This window comes from Pelobates fuscus, chromosome 1, assembly GCF_036172605.1.
Source record: "Pelobates fuscus isolate aPelFus1 chromosome 1, aPelFus1.pri, whole genome shotgun sequence".
NCBI classification, from domain to species: domain Eukaryota; kingdom Metazoa; phylum Chordata; class Amphibia; order Anura; family Pelobatidae; genus Pelobates; species Pelobates fuscus.
Window position 1 is genome coordinate 436,968,002 of NC_086317.1, and position 17,866 is coordinate 436,985,867.

The 17,866-nt window shown below is 39.2% G+C and overlaps 1 protein-coding gene across 1 annotated transcript; it reads right to left on the reverse strand.

Annotated features, from left to right (window-relative positions):
* Nucleotides 1-915: 915 nt before the first annotated feature.
* POLR1D (RNA polymerase I and III subunit D) lies at nucleotides 916-13,889 on the reverse strand. The gene is made up of 3 exons (XM_063429541.1): nucleotides 13,779-13,889; nucleotides 12,236-12,310; nucleotides 916-2,100 (listed from the first exon to the last, which is right to left on the reverse strand). The coding sequence occupies exons 1-3, from the start codon at nucleotides 13,853-13,855 to the stop codon at nucleotides 1,833-1,835; spliced, it is 420 nt and encodes a 139-aa protein (XP_063285611.1). The 5' UTR covers nucleotides 13,856-13,889; the 3' UTR covers nucleotides 916-1,832.
* Between the last annotated feature and the right edge of the window lie 3,977 nt (nucleotides 13,890-17,866).

Genomic DNA, 17,866 nt, shown 5'->3' on the forward strand with positions numbered 1-17,866 from the left:
AAGCACCTCTAGTAGCCATCTGAGGAGTGGAGGTATCCCTAGGCTGTAATAAAAACACTGCATTTTCTCTAAAAAGACAGGGTTTACTTTTTAAAAAACCCTGAAGGGAATAAATCACCATAACAAATACAATAAGCTGTAGTTGTTCTGGTGACTATAATGTCCCTTTAATATCAAGTATGAAATGACATTTAATAGAAAATTAAAATATACTTCAGATTTGTGGACAAGGTATGGCTATACTTTACGGGGTCTTGGCCTTTTGTGACGGCAATATGACATGGCAATGGAGGTTTGTGTCGGTGATTTGATTATTATAATGTATGTCTTTATCTGTATAATTCTGTACTGATATAATACGGATTTAAAGTATCTCTGGTCTGATTTGAAGTTCTAGTCTCATTAAACAGAAGCGGTCACCCATAATTGAAATTATAAAATATAGCGGTTTTGAAAAGTTTTGTGATAAAACAATTAAAGTGTTCATACATTCCTTGTTAATTACCTAGAGGCACTACTTACTACATGATAAATGATATACTCAAAATAAAAAATACACGCCTTGCAATATTGTTCCTACAATATCCAAAAATATATTTTAAATCCTAGCCATGTGGCATAAAGCATTTTAACAATTTGGACTAATAGGTTAATCTATTTGATTTATTCTTATTTAAGTGGTGGTAGAAATTATTACAAGCAAAAAATTATTTTTTTTCCCTTTCACTCACCCACTCCCTCCCTCCCTCCATTTCATATTGTATGCATACTTAATGCTGTGTTATATACATATGGAGTATACGATAAAAGTTCCATCTGACCTCCAAAAACACATGGCAAAGTAACAAAAAGGCCTTTGCCACAAATGCACGGATCTCTAAAAACATGCTTTTGGTCATAAATGAAACTACATAGTTAACACTAGTTATATGTTGTTACCAATGTTTTATTCAATTAAGTAATTTCCATAGAAGTGGCGGTTCCATTTTGAAGTATTGAACAGCTGTCCACGAAAGGGTTTACACTGCCACTTACTGGATGTATCTTGAATAGTTAACCCTGCACACACCTGTGTTACAAGTGGAAGAGACCAAGGCAGATTTGCAATCTCAGTTTAAACCCCAAATGGCTAATGCTGGAGCAATAAACCCTGAAACAGTTAACAAATAACAGTATTCCTTATAAATGCATACTGCTGCTCTTCTGAGTGCAACATAGAAGTAGTCACCAATAGCCTTAATAAAATTCCTTTTAATCCACACCTGAATTAATCCATCTGGGATTTACCTGTGGAGTCTCATGCGGTGCATAAAACAGCACAGGTAAATCAGAGATGGATAGATTCGTTCAGGTGTGGATTAAAAAGCATCGCTCCAAACTAATTTTTGCACAAGTCTAATCATCAATGCAGGTTCTCTGTGTGTTGTTACTTACAAATAATTAGAAACCATATAGAGAAGAAAAAGAAAACCTTTCAACACTCCAATCGCATTATACAACATCTATCAATTAAACTTCGAAATAACTTTCTAAATGAGACTCAAACTGTGATTATACTACAAAGGAGAAATAACCAAAGTTGTTGTTCAATAAGGTGTGGGAACAGGTAGTAACCGTTTCACTTCCAAATATTTGAAACCCATTGGAAAAGAATGGGTGCAAGTAATCCTGGAAGAGAAACACTAAAGAAATTCAACAGTCAGAGCCAAGGGGGAAAAAAAATAAAAAAAATATCAACTTATTACTGATAAAATGTTTTTGTATTGGTAGCATTCTACATATTCCAAACAGTACATTTAACAGTTCGTGCCTATTACACAGAGTATCCAAGGCTATCTTGAATTTGGGTCACTGTGGTCTTTATGCTCATTTCTCTTCCTGTGCTCAGAAGAAGAGTGGCTTTTATCCCTCTGCGACTGACCACTTCTTTCATAGGGATGTGTTTTGTGTGTTCTTGAATGTCTCTTCTCCTTTCTGTCGTCCTCTGTTTCATCTTGGTCTCTTTTGCTTCTCTGATCTTCATCCTTTGATGGTGGTAATGCATTCTTGATAGTATTGATTAGAAATCGTTTATTGGTGCTTGCAAGTGGACATTTCATCCTGAAATAAGTTGACAGAGGCGGGAAACAATTACAATTGGAAACAGATTACAATAAGAAAAAACTCCCAAGACTTCTTATTGAGTTTTCCTTGCATGCCACCTAGTGTATAATCAGAGAAAAGTATTTCCAAGACGAAACATCAAATAAAGCTGCAATTTGAAGTTCCTAAAGTTACTAAAATGAGCAAAGCCGGGACAATGAGAGGAAAAAGGATAATAAGTAATGGAAGGTGGCAGGGAAAAGATGGCAGGGAGACATACAGGAATGGGACAGAAAAAGTAAAGGGGACGGGGACAATGCAAGGAAATGGGAAAATGACAAATAGATAAAGTGGGCAATGAAATGTTATGGACATCATTCCATCAGATGTAATTTTCTATGCTGGATGGGTACCAGTGACATGAGAAGAGAGTGTAAATGCACTACACACTTGCACATTCATGCACTTACACTGATCCTTCATTCACATCTGCACGACACTTACATATATACCCATTTTTACACACTTTCCTTCCACACAAAAAACATACCTGAAATCATGCACACATAAAAGTGACAGTATAAGCATTAAAACAATTTTAGCTTAAGTGATTTTTTTTTGGTGTATAGATCATGCACCTGCAGTCTCACGTATGAAGTACAAAAGATACCTACAACACATGCATAGGCACAGTAATATCAAACAATGAGAAATACATATGTGGCATAAGAAACAATAGCACAATTTTTTAATTATAGTAATCAGGCTAAGTATGCCCAGATAGGGAGGGAAATATATGCTTGCTAGCAAATGAAACTTCTAGACAGTCTAGATTCAAGAACATAGTTAGGTAAGAACGCAAAGCATGGTATAGGGTAGGTCTAAAAGTAAGTTTAATTAGAAAGATTATGGTAGGATATGCTATTAACAGATTGGCTGTAATGCCACTGGGTACTGGTCACTAATCAAAGAAAAGCAAAGACAGATTTAGGAATCTCTTTGCTGTGCATATGCAGAGTCTCTGCCACCTGAAACCACATGCATGCCATTCGGAGTACCGGTACAGAACAAGTAACTAACTCACACCTATAAAGCACTGAACAACTCTAGCCCCTCTTATATCTCCTCACAGATCCATAGGCATGTCCCTTCTCAGTCTCTCCGCTCTGCCAGTGACCACCTCCTGTCCGTTGTCCGCACCCGTACGGCCAACTCGCGCTTGCAGGACTTCTCGCGGGCGGCTCCCTTCCTATGGAATAGCCTGCCTACCACCATCAGACTCTCCCCTAGTCTTGCATCTTTTAAGAAGTGCCTTAAAACCCATCTCTTTAGGAAAGCTTATGGCCTCCAAGACTAACCCCTACCTCACATACCTGTCTCTTGCCCTCTCCTAAAGGGCAGCCCACCTTATTTGATGGCAAATTCCTGTCCTAATGTGTTTTACACCCCACCTCCTATAGAATGTAAGCGCGATTGAGCAGGGCCCTCTTCAACCTATTGTTCCTGTAAGTTTATTTGTAATTGTCCTATTTATAGTTAAATCCCCTCTCATAATATTGTAAAGCGCTACGGAATCGGTTGGCGCTATATAAATGGCAATAATAATAATAATAATAATAATAATAATAAGTATCCTTGTGTTCCTGATTAGTTCAAGGCAGTGCACAAGTCAAGATGCGCTGTGTCCAATGCGGTTTTAAGCAGTAAAAGCTTGATTTGTGCTCAGGTGTGTCAGACCTTTTAAGGAACATGTCTGACCATCATGCCTGTTAGGCCCAGTCTCACGGCTCAATTCTCTGCCATTTCAGAGTTAAATCACTTATGTTTCTGCATCGCTAGCCACACCTACCCTGGCTGTGACATGAACAGCCTGCATGAGCAAAATGGTTTCATTCTGCTCTATAAACTGAACTTTAAGCACACACAGGAGACTCTTGCAGGCAGTAGCGGATTATTAACAGAGCAGGAGACAAGAAAGAAAATTCTAGTTTAAACATTAGATGCCTCTTCACATTATTTGTTTAAGAGGGCTGTGCAGGTCACATACAGGTAGGTGTGACTAGAGCTGCATAAACAAAGTGATTAGTAATTAATATTGAGCAGCAAGACTGAAGGGAATGATCTATACACCAAAGCTGCTCTATTAAGCTGAAGTTGTTGTTTTTTGCCTATGGTGTCCCTTTAAAGTGATACTCCAATGTTATAAAATAAATACATCCACGCCCCTTCTTCAATAAAAAGGTTAACTTGCCTCTTACACATACCAATAATCTTCCAGCTAATTGAAGCATTTTGGGGGCTGTATGAGAAGCCCACTCGGGTATATCTTTCAAGGGAGGCAAGCCACCTAAATAGTGGTTTTAACACTATAGGGTCAGGAATACACATTTGTGTTACTCTCTCTATATTGTTGGCTTAACTGAGATCATGAAGACTGATGATCAAGGCCATGGAGGTGGAATCAGCCACAGTGAAACTGGTACAGTTTGGGGAAAAAAGGTGAGAAAAAAAAATAAATCCTCTCATCGGAGCGATCGGAGGGGATCCAGTCACCTAAACAAAAAAAAAATTCTCACACAGTCACAAGTTGCTATTTATTTTAAATTGATATCCACCCAGCCTGCCTACCTTTGGTAGAGTGGATCCTTTCCCTGGGGTCCAGTGTGGCTGCTCTCTAATCATCCTGCAGTTCCTCTCTGCATCTCATGCGCGCTCTCTGTAGTGATGCTGGAGCCACAGTGATGTCATATTCTGGCTTTCAGCTTCACTAAAAAGCATGTGCCGGAGCAGAGAGGAACTGCAGGAATATTACTGCTCCATCGCTTGCCGTCTCAGCCGGCCGCCTTTGCTAAAATGCTGTCAAATCCAGGTACGAGGACAAAAGACGCCATGGCATCTGGAATTTGTTGACCCATGTCTTAAATGAACACTCCAAGCACCAAAATCACTACAGCGCACTGAAGAAGGGAATGGGTGGGTTATGAGTATCATTTCACTTTTAAACTCCTGCCCACTCATCCCTAACTCCCCCTACCCACTCTAATGCTACTGATCTTAAACAAACACTCCAAGCACCAAAATCAATAGAGAACACTGTAGTGGTTATGAGGCCAGGAGTGCTCAGCTACCCCCCTTTGTAAGAAGTCAAACCATTTTAGAACTTGACTTCTCACTTTGGTTCCACTGGGCTACACACCCTGCTTTCACAGCAACCTACATGGGAGCCAGAAGCCAAGAGCTTCAGTTTGTTATCCTGATAAGAATATTAGTGCAGTGCCAGCTCATTGGCTGAGTGTATCAACTGATTGCTCTCAGAAAATGAGCAGAGCTTTGCACCATTTGGCTTAGCCTGAGAGATGGAGGCAAGAAGAAGTGCCCAGCGGACCACAGGTTAGAAGTCAAACCACACTAAAACGGTTTGACTAGAAACATAGAATATGACGGCAGATAAGAACTATTCGGCCCATCTAGTCTGCCCAATTTTCTAAATACTTTCATTAGTCATTGGCCTTATCTTACAGTTAGGATAGGCTTATGCCTATCCCACGCATGCTTAAACTCCTTTACAGTGTTAATCTCTACCACTTCAGCTGGAAGGCTACTCCATGCATCCACTACCCTCTCAGTAAAGTAATACTTCCTGATATTTTTAAACCTTTGCCCCTCTAATTTAATGTCCTCTTGTGGTAGTTTTTCTTCTTTTAAATATATAGTCTCCTCTTTTACGGTGTTTATTCCCTTTTTGTATTTAAAGGGAATCTTTAGTGCCAGGAAAACAATCCGTTTTCCTGGCACTGGAGGTTCCCTCTCCCTCCCACCCCCCAATCCCCGGTTACTGAAAGGGTGAAAAGCCCTTCAGTCACTTACCTGAGGCAGCGACGATGTCCCTCGTCGCTGCCTCCTCCTCCACGCCGCTCCTCCTACTGGCTCCGTCAGCCGGTTGGCGAGACTGATCTCGCCCACCGGCCGAGGAGACCTACTGCGCATGCAATCTGTGCTATAGAGCCGGAAGTTCCCTCTAGTGGCTGTCTAGTAGACAGCCACTAGAGGTGGAGTTAACCCTGCAAGGTAATTATTGCAGTTTATAAAAAACTGCAATAATTACACTTGCAGGGTTAAGAGTAGTGGGAGTTGGCACCCAGACCACTCCAATGGGCAGAAGTGGTCTGGGTGCCTGAAGTGTCCCTTTAAATGTTTCTATCACATTCCCCTGCCTCATCTTTCCTCAAAGCTATACATGTTAAGACCCTTTAATCTTTCCTTGTAAGTTTTAACCTGCAATCCATGAACCAGTTTAGTAGCCCTTCTCTGAACTCTCTAAAGTATCAATATCCTTCTGGAGATATGGTCTCCAGTACTGTGTACAATACTCCAAGTGAGGTCTCACCAGTGTTCTGTACAATGGCATGAGTAGTGCACTTTTCTCTTTCTACTGCTAATACCTCTCCTATACAACCAAGAAATGCTCCATAGGGGATAAGCTAATACCTGTCCCTATAGAGCATTTCCTGCTGCTCTTTATTACATTGTCTGCCTACCTTTAAATCATCTGAAATATTCACCCCGAAATCCCTTTCTTCAGATGTTGAGGTTAGGACTATCAAATATTCTGTGCTCTGCCCATGGATTTTTACGTCCAATATGCATTATCTTGCACTTATCCACATAAAATGTCAGTTGCCACAACTCATTTTTCTAGTTTACCCAAATCATTTGCCATTTGGCTTACATCTCCTGGAACATCAACCCTGTTACATATCTTAGTATCATCAGCAAACAAGACATACCTTATCATCAAGACTTTCTGCAAGATCACTTATAAAAAATATTAAAGAGAATGGGTCCAAGTACAGATGCCCGAGCTACCCCACTGGTGACAAGCCAATGCTTCAAACATACTCCATTGACTACAACCCTCTGTTGCCTGTCGCTCAGCCACTGCCTTACCCATTCAACAATATTGGAATCCAAACTTAAAGATTGCAGTTTATTGATAAGTGCAACTATGTGCACCTTCTATGCGCAACAGTGTCAAAAGCCTTACTGAAATTTAGGTAAGCAATGTCTACTGCACCACCCTGATCTATTATTTTAGTTACCCAATCAAAAAAAAAAATCAATAAGATTAGTTTGGCATGATCTCCCTAAAGTAAACCCATGTTGCCTCTGATCTTGAAATCCATGTGATTTTAGATGTTCAACAATTCTATCCTTTAACATGGTTTCCATCACTTTCCCCACTACTGAAGTAAGGCTTACTGGCATATAGATGCCCGACTCCTCCCTACTACCTTTCTTGTGACATTCGCTAACTTCCAATCTTCTGGGACTACTCCTGTTAACAATGATTGGTTAAATAAATCAGTTAATCGTTCTGCTTGTACACCACTAAGACTACTTAAATGTGGGAGTGCCAGGGCCCTTCTGGCACAGACCGAGAATTAGACATATTTTAATGTTATTTCCCCTACTCTCAAGCAATGTACAGCATGCTGCTGATGCTCTCCCGGGTCTCAAAAAAAAAACAGCAGGAAACAAGCAAATGCTGCATAGCCAGGTATTCTATAAAATCCTGCCATAAAACCCACCTAATTGAGGGGTGTGCAGTAATGTTCTGGCCCCAGCACCCAATTCCTGAGAGTCAACTGGAGAATATCATCAAGCCCCCCTAGGTAGCCTGGTATGGCACTATACTACTAACTACTACAATGAAATATAAAATAAAAAACATCAATATCCGCCATCCCCATCCAATAACCGTGGAGATCCAGGACTAAAGATACCAACGTTGGGAATAAAATATTTCAGAAAGTATGGTTTTAGAGAAGTATGGTTTAATTTGTGTGCTTTTCCACCCATTGCTAATCCTATAATTTAAGGTTACTTATAAATAAAATGAATAAGAAGTGTTATGCTAACAGATGCAATGTGGCTTACCCTCTCTCCTGTGTGCGTCTTCTGGAGTTTAGAGAATATTTCTGATTACGGAAGTGTGCAACAGTCATAACGGCTCGAAGCATTCGCCACTAGAGAAAGCTTCATCGAGCATATGACCGTTTTACAAATGGACTAGCACTGAATTAAATATTATTGTATTAAGAGTATATCCTCCGAGGAGGTACTGTAATATACAGGATGAAGCCAAGTCAGCTAAAACTCAGTGATGGGCTACAGAACTTACCCAATCATGCAATGAAAAGTATTTTGGAGAATGGATCCATAACCACTAAAAGATCTACTTCACACAGCTATATTACACAGCAGGATCACACACTTTTAATTCCTTAAGGGGAAAGTGATTTGGCATATTCCTTTAAACCGATTCAGCATGTTTTGAAAAATTCTGAGGAAAGAACTAAAAATGGAGGAATCAGCAGAAAAAAAAAAAAAAATTACTTTCCATGGAAATAAAAAACAAAGGAAGTTAGCTTACTAAGCATTTATATATACTAGCATTAAAATACTGTAAATCAGCATACTTGTGCATAAATGAGGACGTTGGCTCACTGAAACAAAATATTTTCAAGATATTTAAAAGAAAATTGCACAACCTACAAACTACCCTGCTTTTTGCTGTCAGTCCTGATATTTACCCTAAACAAGACAGGAGACAGGATAAATGATAGCGTGTCCTGCAGAGTGGTAGTTGCCTCGTTATAGAGGGGTGACCTTAGGATAGGTTGGGCTTGGGGAGATCACAAAAGAGGAAAGATAATTAAAACTTCACTTTTAATGTAAAAATAGCTTGTGGGTTATTAAGCCAGTTCCTGCAGAATCTACCAGGCAACATTTTGCTGTTTGCACCTCCTAGTTACCATACTGTAGATACTCCTGCCAGCACATACCTCTACGTGTTATTTCTCACGGTCTTTAACACAGGACCGTGTCATCATTTCTAGAGCTTTCTATCAGCATCGGCTCAGCCGTTACCCAGCAGCACCTGAAGCAGCATACAAAGTCTAGGCATTTCCAGCCCACTTCTTTCATTGTAGCAGTTTTGGTGGGTAATTTTCTATTTGTATTTCCATAGGAGATTGTAGGCTTTTGGCTTAGGGGGGTGCCCTCGAAGGCACAAGTATTTAGGGACCACAAGCATAGGAGGATTCCTAGTGTTTTTGTAGTTAACCGCTCTGTACCCATAGCTTGTTGGTTATTAAGCCGGTTCCTGCAGAATATACCAGGCAACATCTTTGCAGTTTGCACCTCCTAGTTACCATACTGAAGATACTCCCACCAGCACATACCGCTACGTGTTGACACTACTAATTTGTAGCTGTTGTTCCCACAGTGGCATTTCACTCTGTTAACAGGCAGTGTAACTATCAATTGAGGATTTCTTACAACAGTCATTTGAATGAAGTGTAACTATCACTGGAGGATTTCTTACAATAGTTATTTGAACTAAAATTTGTTTGTAAACCCCCCTTTTAACTATTTACATTAAAAGTGAAGTTTTAATTGTGATCTCCCCGAGCCCAACCTATCCTAAGGTCACCCCTCTAGAACGAGGCAACTACCACTCTGCAGGACACTATCATTTATCCTGTTCCTTGTCCTGTCTCCCTTCCTTATTGTTTAGTTTTATAGTGCATTTCATTACACTGGGGGTTAACTCCCGCTCAGGAGTAAGATTATTGTACTATCTTCCTTCTCCATGTTTTCTGATATTTACCCTATTTCATCACCGAGTTTTGGTTCTCAGGGGACCCCAGAAAGTGCAGCAGAAATGTGTTTAATGACATGCTTATAATGTGCTATACTAACTCAAAATATTTCCCTTGCAAGAGCACTTCATCAGCATTCTGTGAATAGGCAGCTGTGGGTGGCACTTGCTAGCAAATACGATCAGATATGCATTGGACTGGCACTGCCCAGTCCACTTCTAATCGTGTCAACTCTTGTTCTTTCACTTTTTAAGTTTATTTTAATAAAAAATTAAAAATGTTTGCTGGGATGAGAAGGAAGTTTCCAAACTACCTGATTTTAAAGCTGCTCTATCACTGTATAATGTCTTAATTAATGCATAATTTGCAAAGATCCCCGGGCCTGTGACTGCTCTGCTGGTAGTGAGGTGGCCAAGTGGTACAGGAAATAAGTTATACTAACCTAAACCTGTCCCTCGCAGTCAACTTTTTCCTGACAGTCCTATTCAGCTGCCAGGAGCCGACATCAGCATTTTACTTTCGCGCATGCACTAGAGTACAGCACTGATGTCTATGGTGGATCCTGCAGGACGGTCTATAGACCGAGCCTTTTTTCCCCCACTCAGCCGTCATCAGTGAGCTTGTGCCTTTTATCAAGCATAGGAAAAATACTAAGACAAAATATCAAAGTGTCTTAATATAACTTTTGACTGTGGTGGAATTTCAGTGAAATTCAAAGAGTTAATGCCAGTATTTCATAAGATTTCATTTTTATGAATCATTGTGGATGGGAGCGGGTTGACAGGTCAGAGGATTTATTGGACACGTACGTGAGGTCCCTAGATGAAGTTTGACTTATCACAGTGATACTGCAGTTGCCATCAGTCTATGCACAGCTTTATTTACACTAAAAGGGACCACGGCTGTCAGCATCGATACAATAGGCTGCCAACAGTACATGTGTGCTCTTTTAATATCATACAATACAGACTTTAGTAAATAACCCTATAAGTATTTTATACAGGACTCTGTTTTGGAGCCAGGAAAATGAAACAGTTATTGAAAGTACAAAATAAAACTGGAGCATCAATGGGTTTTAATTACTAGAAGAATTGTAAGCCACTACTCAGAATATTTTTATTGTTGATATGATTTACTCATTATTTCTCCTTTACCTTATTGTTGTCTATACTCTTCAGAAATTAAATATCACTAAGTACCATCACAGCTTTGCACAATTGCAGTGGTGACAGATATCAAAATTTGTTCAGCTTGTTTGTTGCTCATTCCATTAAAGAAATCCAAGTAAGCTACCTGTCACAGCTCTGCTGAATGGTGAACATACCAGAGTTCACTAAGCAATCTGGTATGGTTGCCATCAATTTACAGAACAGTTTTAGTCATCAGAAGTGATGAGCAGAACTGCTCTTGAGGGGTAAGCCACTTATCCGATAAGCTTCTGCTGGACAGGAGTTTATAGGATAAAAAAAAAAAAAAAAAAAAAAGACACGCTCTTGATTCTACTCGAGTCTACCTGCAGTGAACTTTAAAAGGTATATTTTTTTTTTAGTCAAGAGGAACACTACAGCATTACGCCGCTTTAGTGTTCAACTAAATATTTAAGTAAACCCAAACCCCATTAGTAAAAAGAGACTTTCCTCTTATCCCCGCTACTGGTATCATCAATAATGATTATCTCAGCCAATCCAATAGGGAAGCACTGGGAGGCTAGTGCGCGTACACAGCGTTCAGCATTTCCACGCTGAGGGAAAAAAACAACAACAGATTGCAGGACCTCGTCCAGAAAATTCATCTAGCTGATGTCCAAGAATAAATCACTAAAGGTAGTTCTCAGAAAATGTAGCGTTTACACTGTTGGCCCTGCAGAGACTGGCTATATGTCCCAAAACCACTAGAGATGTAGTGGTTCTAGTGACTATAGAACCACAGGTTTGCTTACTATGATCTACTCTAGTTTTCACGTAAAGTTTATCTTACTGGAGAAAACTGTTTTGTAAAACACTAAACATTACACATATAGTATTTGAATGTTTCCACAAAATTATGATGCTTAAAGGGACTTTCCAATGCCAGGAAAACAAAACGTTTTCCTGGCACTGCAGGTCCCCTCTCCCTCCCACCCCCCATCCCAAGTTGCTGAAGGAGTTCAAACCCCTTCAGTGACTTACCTGTATCCAGCGCCGATGTCCCTCGGTGCTGGTTTAGGGTCCGCCCACACTTCTCCCCCACCGGGGAAGACCCAATGCGTATTAAACCACTCCAATGGGCAGAAGTGGTCTGGGTGCCTGTTTCCAGTGTGTACCCCTTTTACCGTTTTGTAATTATAAGAAGTTAAAAGCACTAGTTAACCTATTAAAAAAGTGTTATTGTCTTACTAACAATGGTATTTGTCCTGAACGCTCAATGTTTGTTTCAGTTTCACAAGGATATTGAGGTCAATATGTAATTACTGTTTTGCTGTCCAAAAGTATAAAAACATGTCTACATACCATCCCATTGCTCCCATAGTCTCAGATCGAATCTTTCCACGTTTTGCTTCCTTAAGAAGCTCATCTACAGCTTCCCTGTGACAAAAGAAAAACAATGTTCAAATATAATGCTCCTACAGAGACAACTTAAGAGTCAGTAAAATCTTAATGAAACATATTTTAAAGTGAACCTATAGTCCTGAAAATTATTGCTCTTTTCAGGAGTATAGGTTTACTTCTATAACTGGGCCAACTGAATACCACCTTTGCTGGTACAAAGTAGAGTTGGGAATAAAATAACTTACCTTGCTTCCAGTGCCGAGACTCTTTTACTATAGCTGCCCGCTCTGCCACCGTCAGCATGCCTGCTGGCAAGATATGCATGCACGGCAAAATCATATGCTTCTCCAACCAAATGATGCAATGACCGGCATTTGGTATAAGGAACAAGTATGAGTTGGTACTGGAATTGGGTGGAGTGAGAGGGGCTTCTAGTGGCTGTCAGGAAGACAGCCACTAGAAGTATCCTTAACTCTTCAATATAAACATTACGGTTTCTACAAAACAGAAATGTTTTACATCAAATGGTTAAACAGGACAACTACACCCAGACCACTTTATAGAGATAAGGTAGCCTTGGGGACTTTAGTGGTAGTTTAAATAAAATACATGCACCCAAATTATGCACATATGGTCCATGGTATCTGCTCATACAGTTGCAAAGGTCCATCTTCTTAGCAAAAGCTGGCACCAAAGTTCACAGGGAAGAATGGAAAAAAAAAAAAAAAAAAACATTGGCTCATTTTAAATCAAAAATTCATTTTTTTTATGTGGTGTTTTAAGCCTTTCAAAATTCATATAGAGATTAAAGAAATGCTACCAGGCAAAACATAAATAAAAAAAATATATGACAATGGCAGTCAAATTTCCACAACAGGGAAAGAGGAGGCTATGCAGTGGGAGCCTTGGAGACCCCGTTTTTTTGTCAAACCAATTGAAAAATGTGATACATAACTTGTGGGTCGGCTATACAGCTCTTTTAAAATCAGGAAGAATGGCTTTTATCAACATTTTGTTGGCCACAAGAGCGTTCAGTGTACAACTAATCCTAAAATAATCAAGCTAACCAAAATTCCAACGAAACATCGTAACTTCACCCTGCCCTAAATCTAAAATACACTAAAATGGTCATTAATACTTGAAGGAAGATTTTTACAAACGAATGCATAGGCCTATGGTAGCAAAATGACTGCAATCAGCAGCTGGAGCTCCCACTACACTCAGGCAGCCAGCAGCTGGAGCTCCCACTACACTCAGGCAGCCAACAGCTGTCCAGCACTCCTGTATGAGGAGATAATGAGTGGCTACATGTGTTGTAATAGCATTATGTGGCAGGCACACGGCACTGATAAGGCCAATGGCTGCATAGGCCCAGGGTGGAGGGACGGGGGGGTGATGTTCGGTCCTGGCTGTGACTCGGTAACCCCTGCCCTGGCTGCTTGGACTGTATGAACATCCATTCAAATAATAAATGAGGTTAAACTGCGACATGCGAACTCATTACCGCTCCAGGTCGTCCTCCTTCATGGTACCGCTCGGTTCGTCAGTAAACCCGGAAGAAGCAGCGGACATGCCAGCCATATGCAAACTGCGCACTGCCAGCCAATGCGAAGACCACTTCCGGCGACGCACGTGCGTGTGACGTCACTCGCGAGCCCTTGCCTGGTATTTGTGGATGAACATTTGTTGTTGTTGTTGTTGTTGTTGTTGTTGTTGTTGTTGTTATTAAAGTTTTTTATGTTGAGCATTGATTGAGGAACTGGGTGTAACTGCCCCTGATGTGTAAAGTGTTCTATTCCTTGATTTTTATTGCCTCTGTGAGTGAGTGAGTGAGTGAGTGAGTGTACACTATATCTGCCTGAAAATCCTAGTTAAATGGACACTTAAAGGAACACTCCAGCTAACAGGCACTGTAGTGGTTATGGTGGCATGGCTGCCCTCTCTCAGAGTAAGCAGTCTAACCATTTGAAAATGGTTTGAGGACTTAAAGTATTATGTTAAAAAACATATATATAAATATTTTCATAGATAGTTCACCCTGCAACTTAATCTTCCTTCTCTGACGCCATTCCTCCTCGCTTGAGGGATGTCAGGGAAAAGGTGGGCAGAGTTAGTTGGGGGGGCGTGCCGCCATTGGTTGTCTGGTGCTAAATTTGCAAATAATTCACATTAGCCAACCCAGAACTTTTAAAGGGACACCCCAGGCACCCAGACCACTTCTGCCCATTGGAGTGGTCTGGGTGCCAACTCCCACTACTCTTAACCCTGCAAGTGTATTTTATAAAATATCTATCTTTTCTCTGCATAGAAGCTGGGAAGACCATAGAGAACAACTGTTGGTTTTCAAACACTGACTGACCCAAGGTGTATGTATATGGATGAAGGACCCTTTCATACTAAGGGTAAGGATTAGTTTTTTTTTCCTGTGTTTTTTTTACATGTACTGTACAGAAAAATATATTCTGAAATATATCTGTACTGAAATATAATTATTATATTAAAAAAAACTGTTGTTTTCAATAATAGATTTTGATTACACATTAAAGGGAAACTATAATGCTAGGAATACAAATTTATTTCCCTTTTATCACTTACCTGAATCCAACTCCCGACGTCAGGGACCTAATGCGCATTTGCGACGATGGCATTAGGACAACCCTAGAAGAAAGCATTGAATCAATTCTTTCCTATAGGGTTTTAGCTGATGCTGGATACATAGTATGAGGACGTCCACCATCAGTTAGGCAAAAAAATGTTGCCTAACAACCCGGAAGCACCTCTTGTGACTGTCTGGTAGAGGTGGAGTTAACCCTGCAATGTAATTATTGTAGTTTCTCGAATAACTGCAATAATTACAATTGCAGAGTTAAACTGACAGGGACAGTGCACCCAGACCAATTCAAGAGCTGAAGTGGTCTGGGTGCCTATAGTGCCCTTTTAGTGGACTCATCTAAGACTTGCTTTGACCTGCTAACCTCAAGGCAAACCTCTCAGATGAGTCCTAGACTAACAATTCACCTTGCTGCTTTCAGCTTACAGGTAAAACATGTAATGAGACAGAAGAAGGTATTTTTTTATGAATTCACTACAATCCCTTACAGGGTTCCCATGGGATGAGTCGGGGGAAGTGTAACAAGGCTGTGTGATACAAACGCATTATAAAAACACAAAACATAGATCTGTGCACAAACTTCCATTACTCTTGGGCAGCAGCAATGGATATAACGTAGTAATCTAGGAAAAAAGAATAAAGTTGATCAAGTTCAACCTTGAAAAGTTTTCATCTGCCAAAATCTATAAACTAAACCAATGCCTATTTTTCTTCCATGTCACTTCTCTTCTTTAATTAGTTACTTGCCATTAAACTACTTCCACTTACCAAGTCATTGTCATTTACCCTCCCCATTCTACTTCCTCTCCCTGTCAAAATGGTAAAAATGCGTACTTTAACCCCTTAACACCGCAGCCAAATGTACAAGTTGTGAACGAAACAAAATGTAAACAAAACCTGGCATTTGCGCTATATGTCTGTCAAACCGTAATTCACCTCTTTCATATTAAATGCACCCCCCTTATTATATATCATTTTATTCAGGGGAAACAGGGCTTTCATTTAATATCAAATATTTAGCTATGAAACATAATTTAATATGAAAAAAATGGGAGAAAATACGATTTTTTTTTTATTTTTTTCGTTCTACATGACATTTTAACTGTCAATGTCATAATACTGTTTGATTTTACTGCAATAAAATACACATATTTGTATTCAGCAAAGTCTCACGTGTAAAACAGTACCCCCTATGTACAGGTTTTATGGTGTTTTGGGAAGTTACAGGGTCAAATATAGCATGTTACATTTCAAATTGAAATTCGCCAGATTGGTTACGTTGCCTTTGACACTGTATAGTAGCCCAGGAAATAAATTTACACTCATAATGGCATGCCATTTGCAATAGTAGACGACCCAAGGTATTGCAAATAAGCGATGTCCAGTCTTTTTTTAGTAGCCATTTGGTCACAAACACTGGCCAAAGTTAGCGTTCGTATTTGTTTGTGTGTGAAAAATGCAAAAAACGCCAATTTTGGCCAGTGTTTGTGACTAAGTGGCTACTAAAAAAGACTGGACATACCCCATTTGCAATACCTTTGGTTGTCTACTATTGCAAATGGTATGCCATCATAGGGGTAATTTTCATTCTTGGGCTACCATAGGGTCATAAAGGCAACGTAAGCAATCTGGCGAATTTTAATGTGAAAAAAATTAAACACAAGCCTTATATTTGACGCTGTAATTTTTGAAAACACCATAAAACCTGTACATGAGGGGTACTGTTGTACTCAGGAGACTTCGCTGAACACAAATATTTGTGTTTCAAAACAGTAAAAAGTATTGCAGCAATAATATCGTCCCTGTAAGTGCTGTTTGTGCGTGAAAAATGCAAAAAACGTCACTTTTACTGGCGATATCATCGTTGTAATACATTTTACTGTTTTGAAACACTAATATTTGTGTTCAGCGAAGTCTCCCGAGTAAAACAGTACCCCCCATGTACAGGTTTTATGGTGTCTTGGAAAGTTATAGGGTTAAATATAGTGCTAGCAAATTAAATTCCCTATACTTTCGGCATGGGTGGTCAGGCAGGTCCCGCTAATTGTAATTAATTAGGATACCTAATTATGTAAAATTATTACATAAATATATATGTAGAATTAATATATGTATATATATACATATGTGTATATATACGTATATATATATATATATTTTTTTTTAATATTTGTATTTATATATAGGTATATATATAGTGATATATACGTATATATTTATGTATATAGATATATATATTATTTCGTTCTACGTGTATTTTGATATAAATATATATATATTAATATCACAATACAGTTAGAACGAAATAAAACACATCTATATATTTTTTAATATTTTATTTTTAATTATTTTTTTATTTTATTTTTTTACGTATTTACATATTTTTTTTTTATATTATTTATAAATATATATATAACAATAATTATATATATATTTAATCAGTATCAGTCTACGTGTAATTTGATATTAATATATATATATAATTATATATATATTAATATTAAAATACACCTAGACGGTGTATGTGTGTGTATGTTTATGTGTATATATATACTTAGATCATATATATATAATATATATATATATGATCTAAGTATAAAAAAAATTTTTTACACTTATTTAACATTATTTTATTTTATTTTCAGCCAGCAGGGGGACTAACTGTCATTACAGTTGGTCCCCCTGCTGGCAATACAGAAGCCAGCTATACCGGCCATGTGATTGTGAGGTCCTCGCAAGGACCTCACTCTCACATGACCGGGAGGGACCGGAGGAGGCAGATCTGCCTCGGGGGGGCTCCCTGGGAGTCCCCCCAACCGCGATCGCCGGCGTGGGACCACCGACGACCGGGTAAGTTAAAAAAAAACGGCGGGCGTATATTTACGTCCTGCGGCGTTTAGAGCCGCTTTTAAAAGGACGTAAATATACGTCCGCCGGACTTAAGGGGTTAAATGAATATCATTTTTAACAAAAATAAATAA

Coding starts and splice junctions, on each gene's coding strand:
- POLR1D (XM_063429541.1), bottom strand. CDS start 13,855: ATGGCTGGCATGTCCGCTGCTTCTTCCGGGTTTACTGACGAACCGAGC. Junction 12,311..13,778: donor AAGGAGGACGACCTGGAGCG/GTAATGAGTTCG, acceptor CTTTTGTCACAG/GGAAGCTGTAGATGAGCTTC. Junction 2,101..12,235: donor ACTATGGGAGCAATGGGATG/GTATGTAGACAT, acceptor AACTTATTTCAG/GATGAAATGTCCACTTGCAA.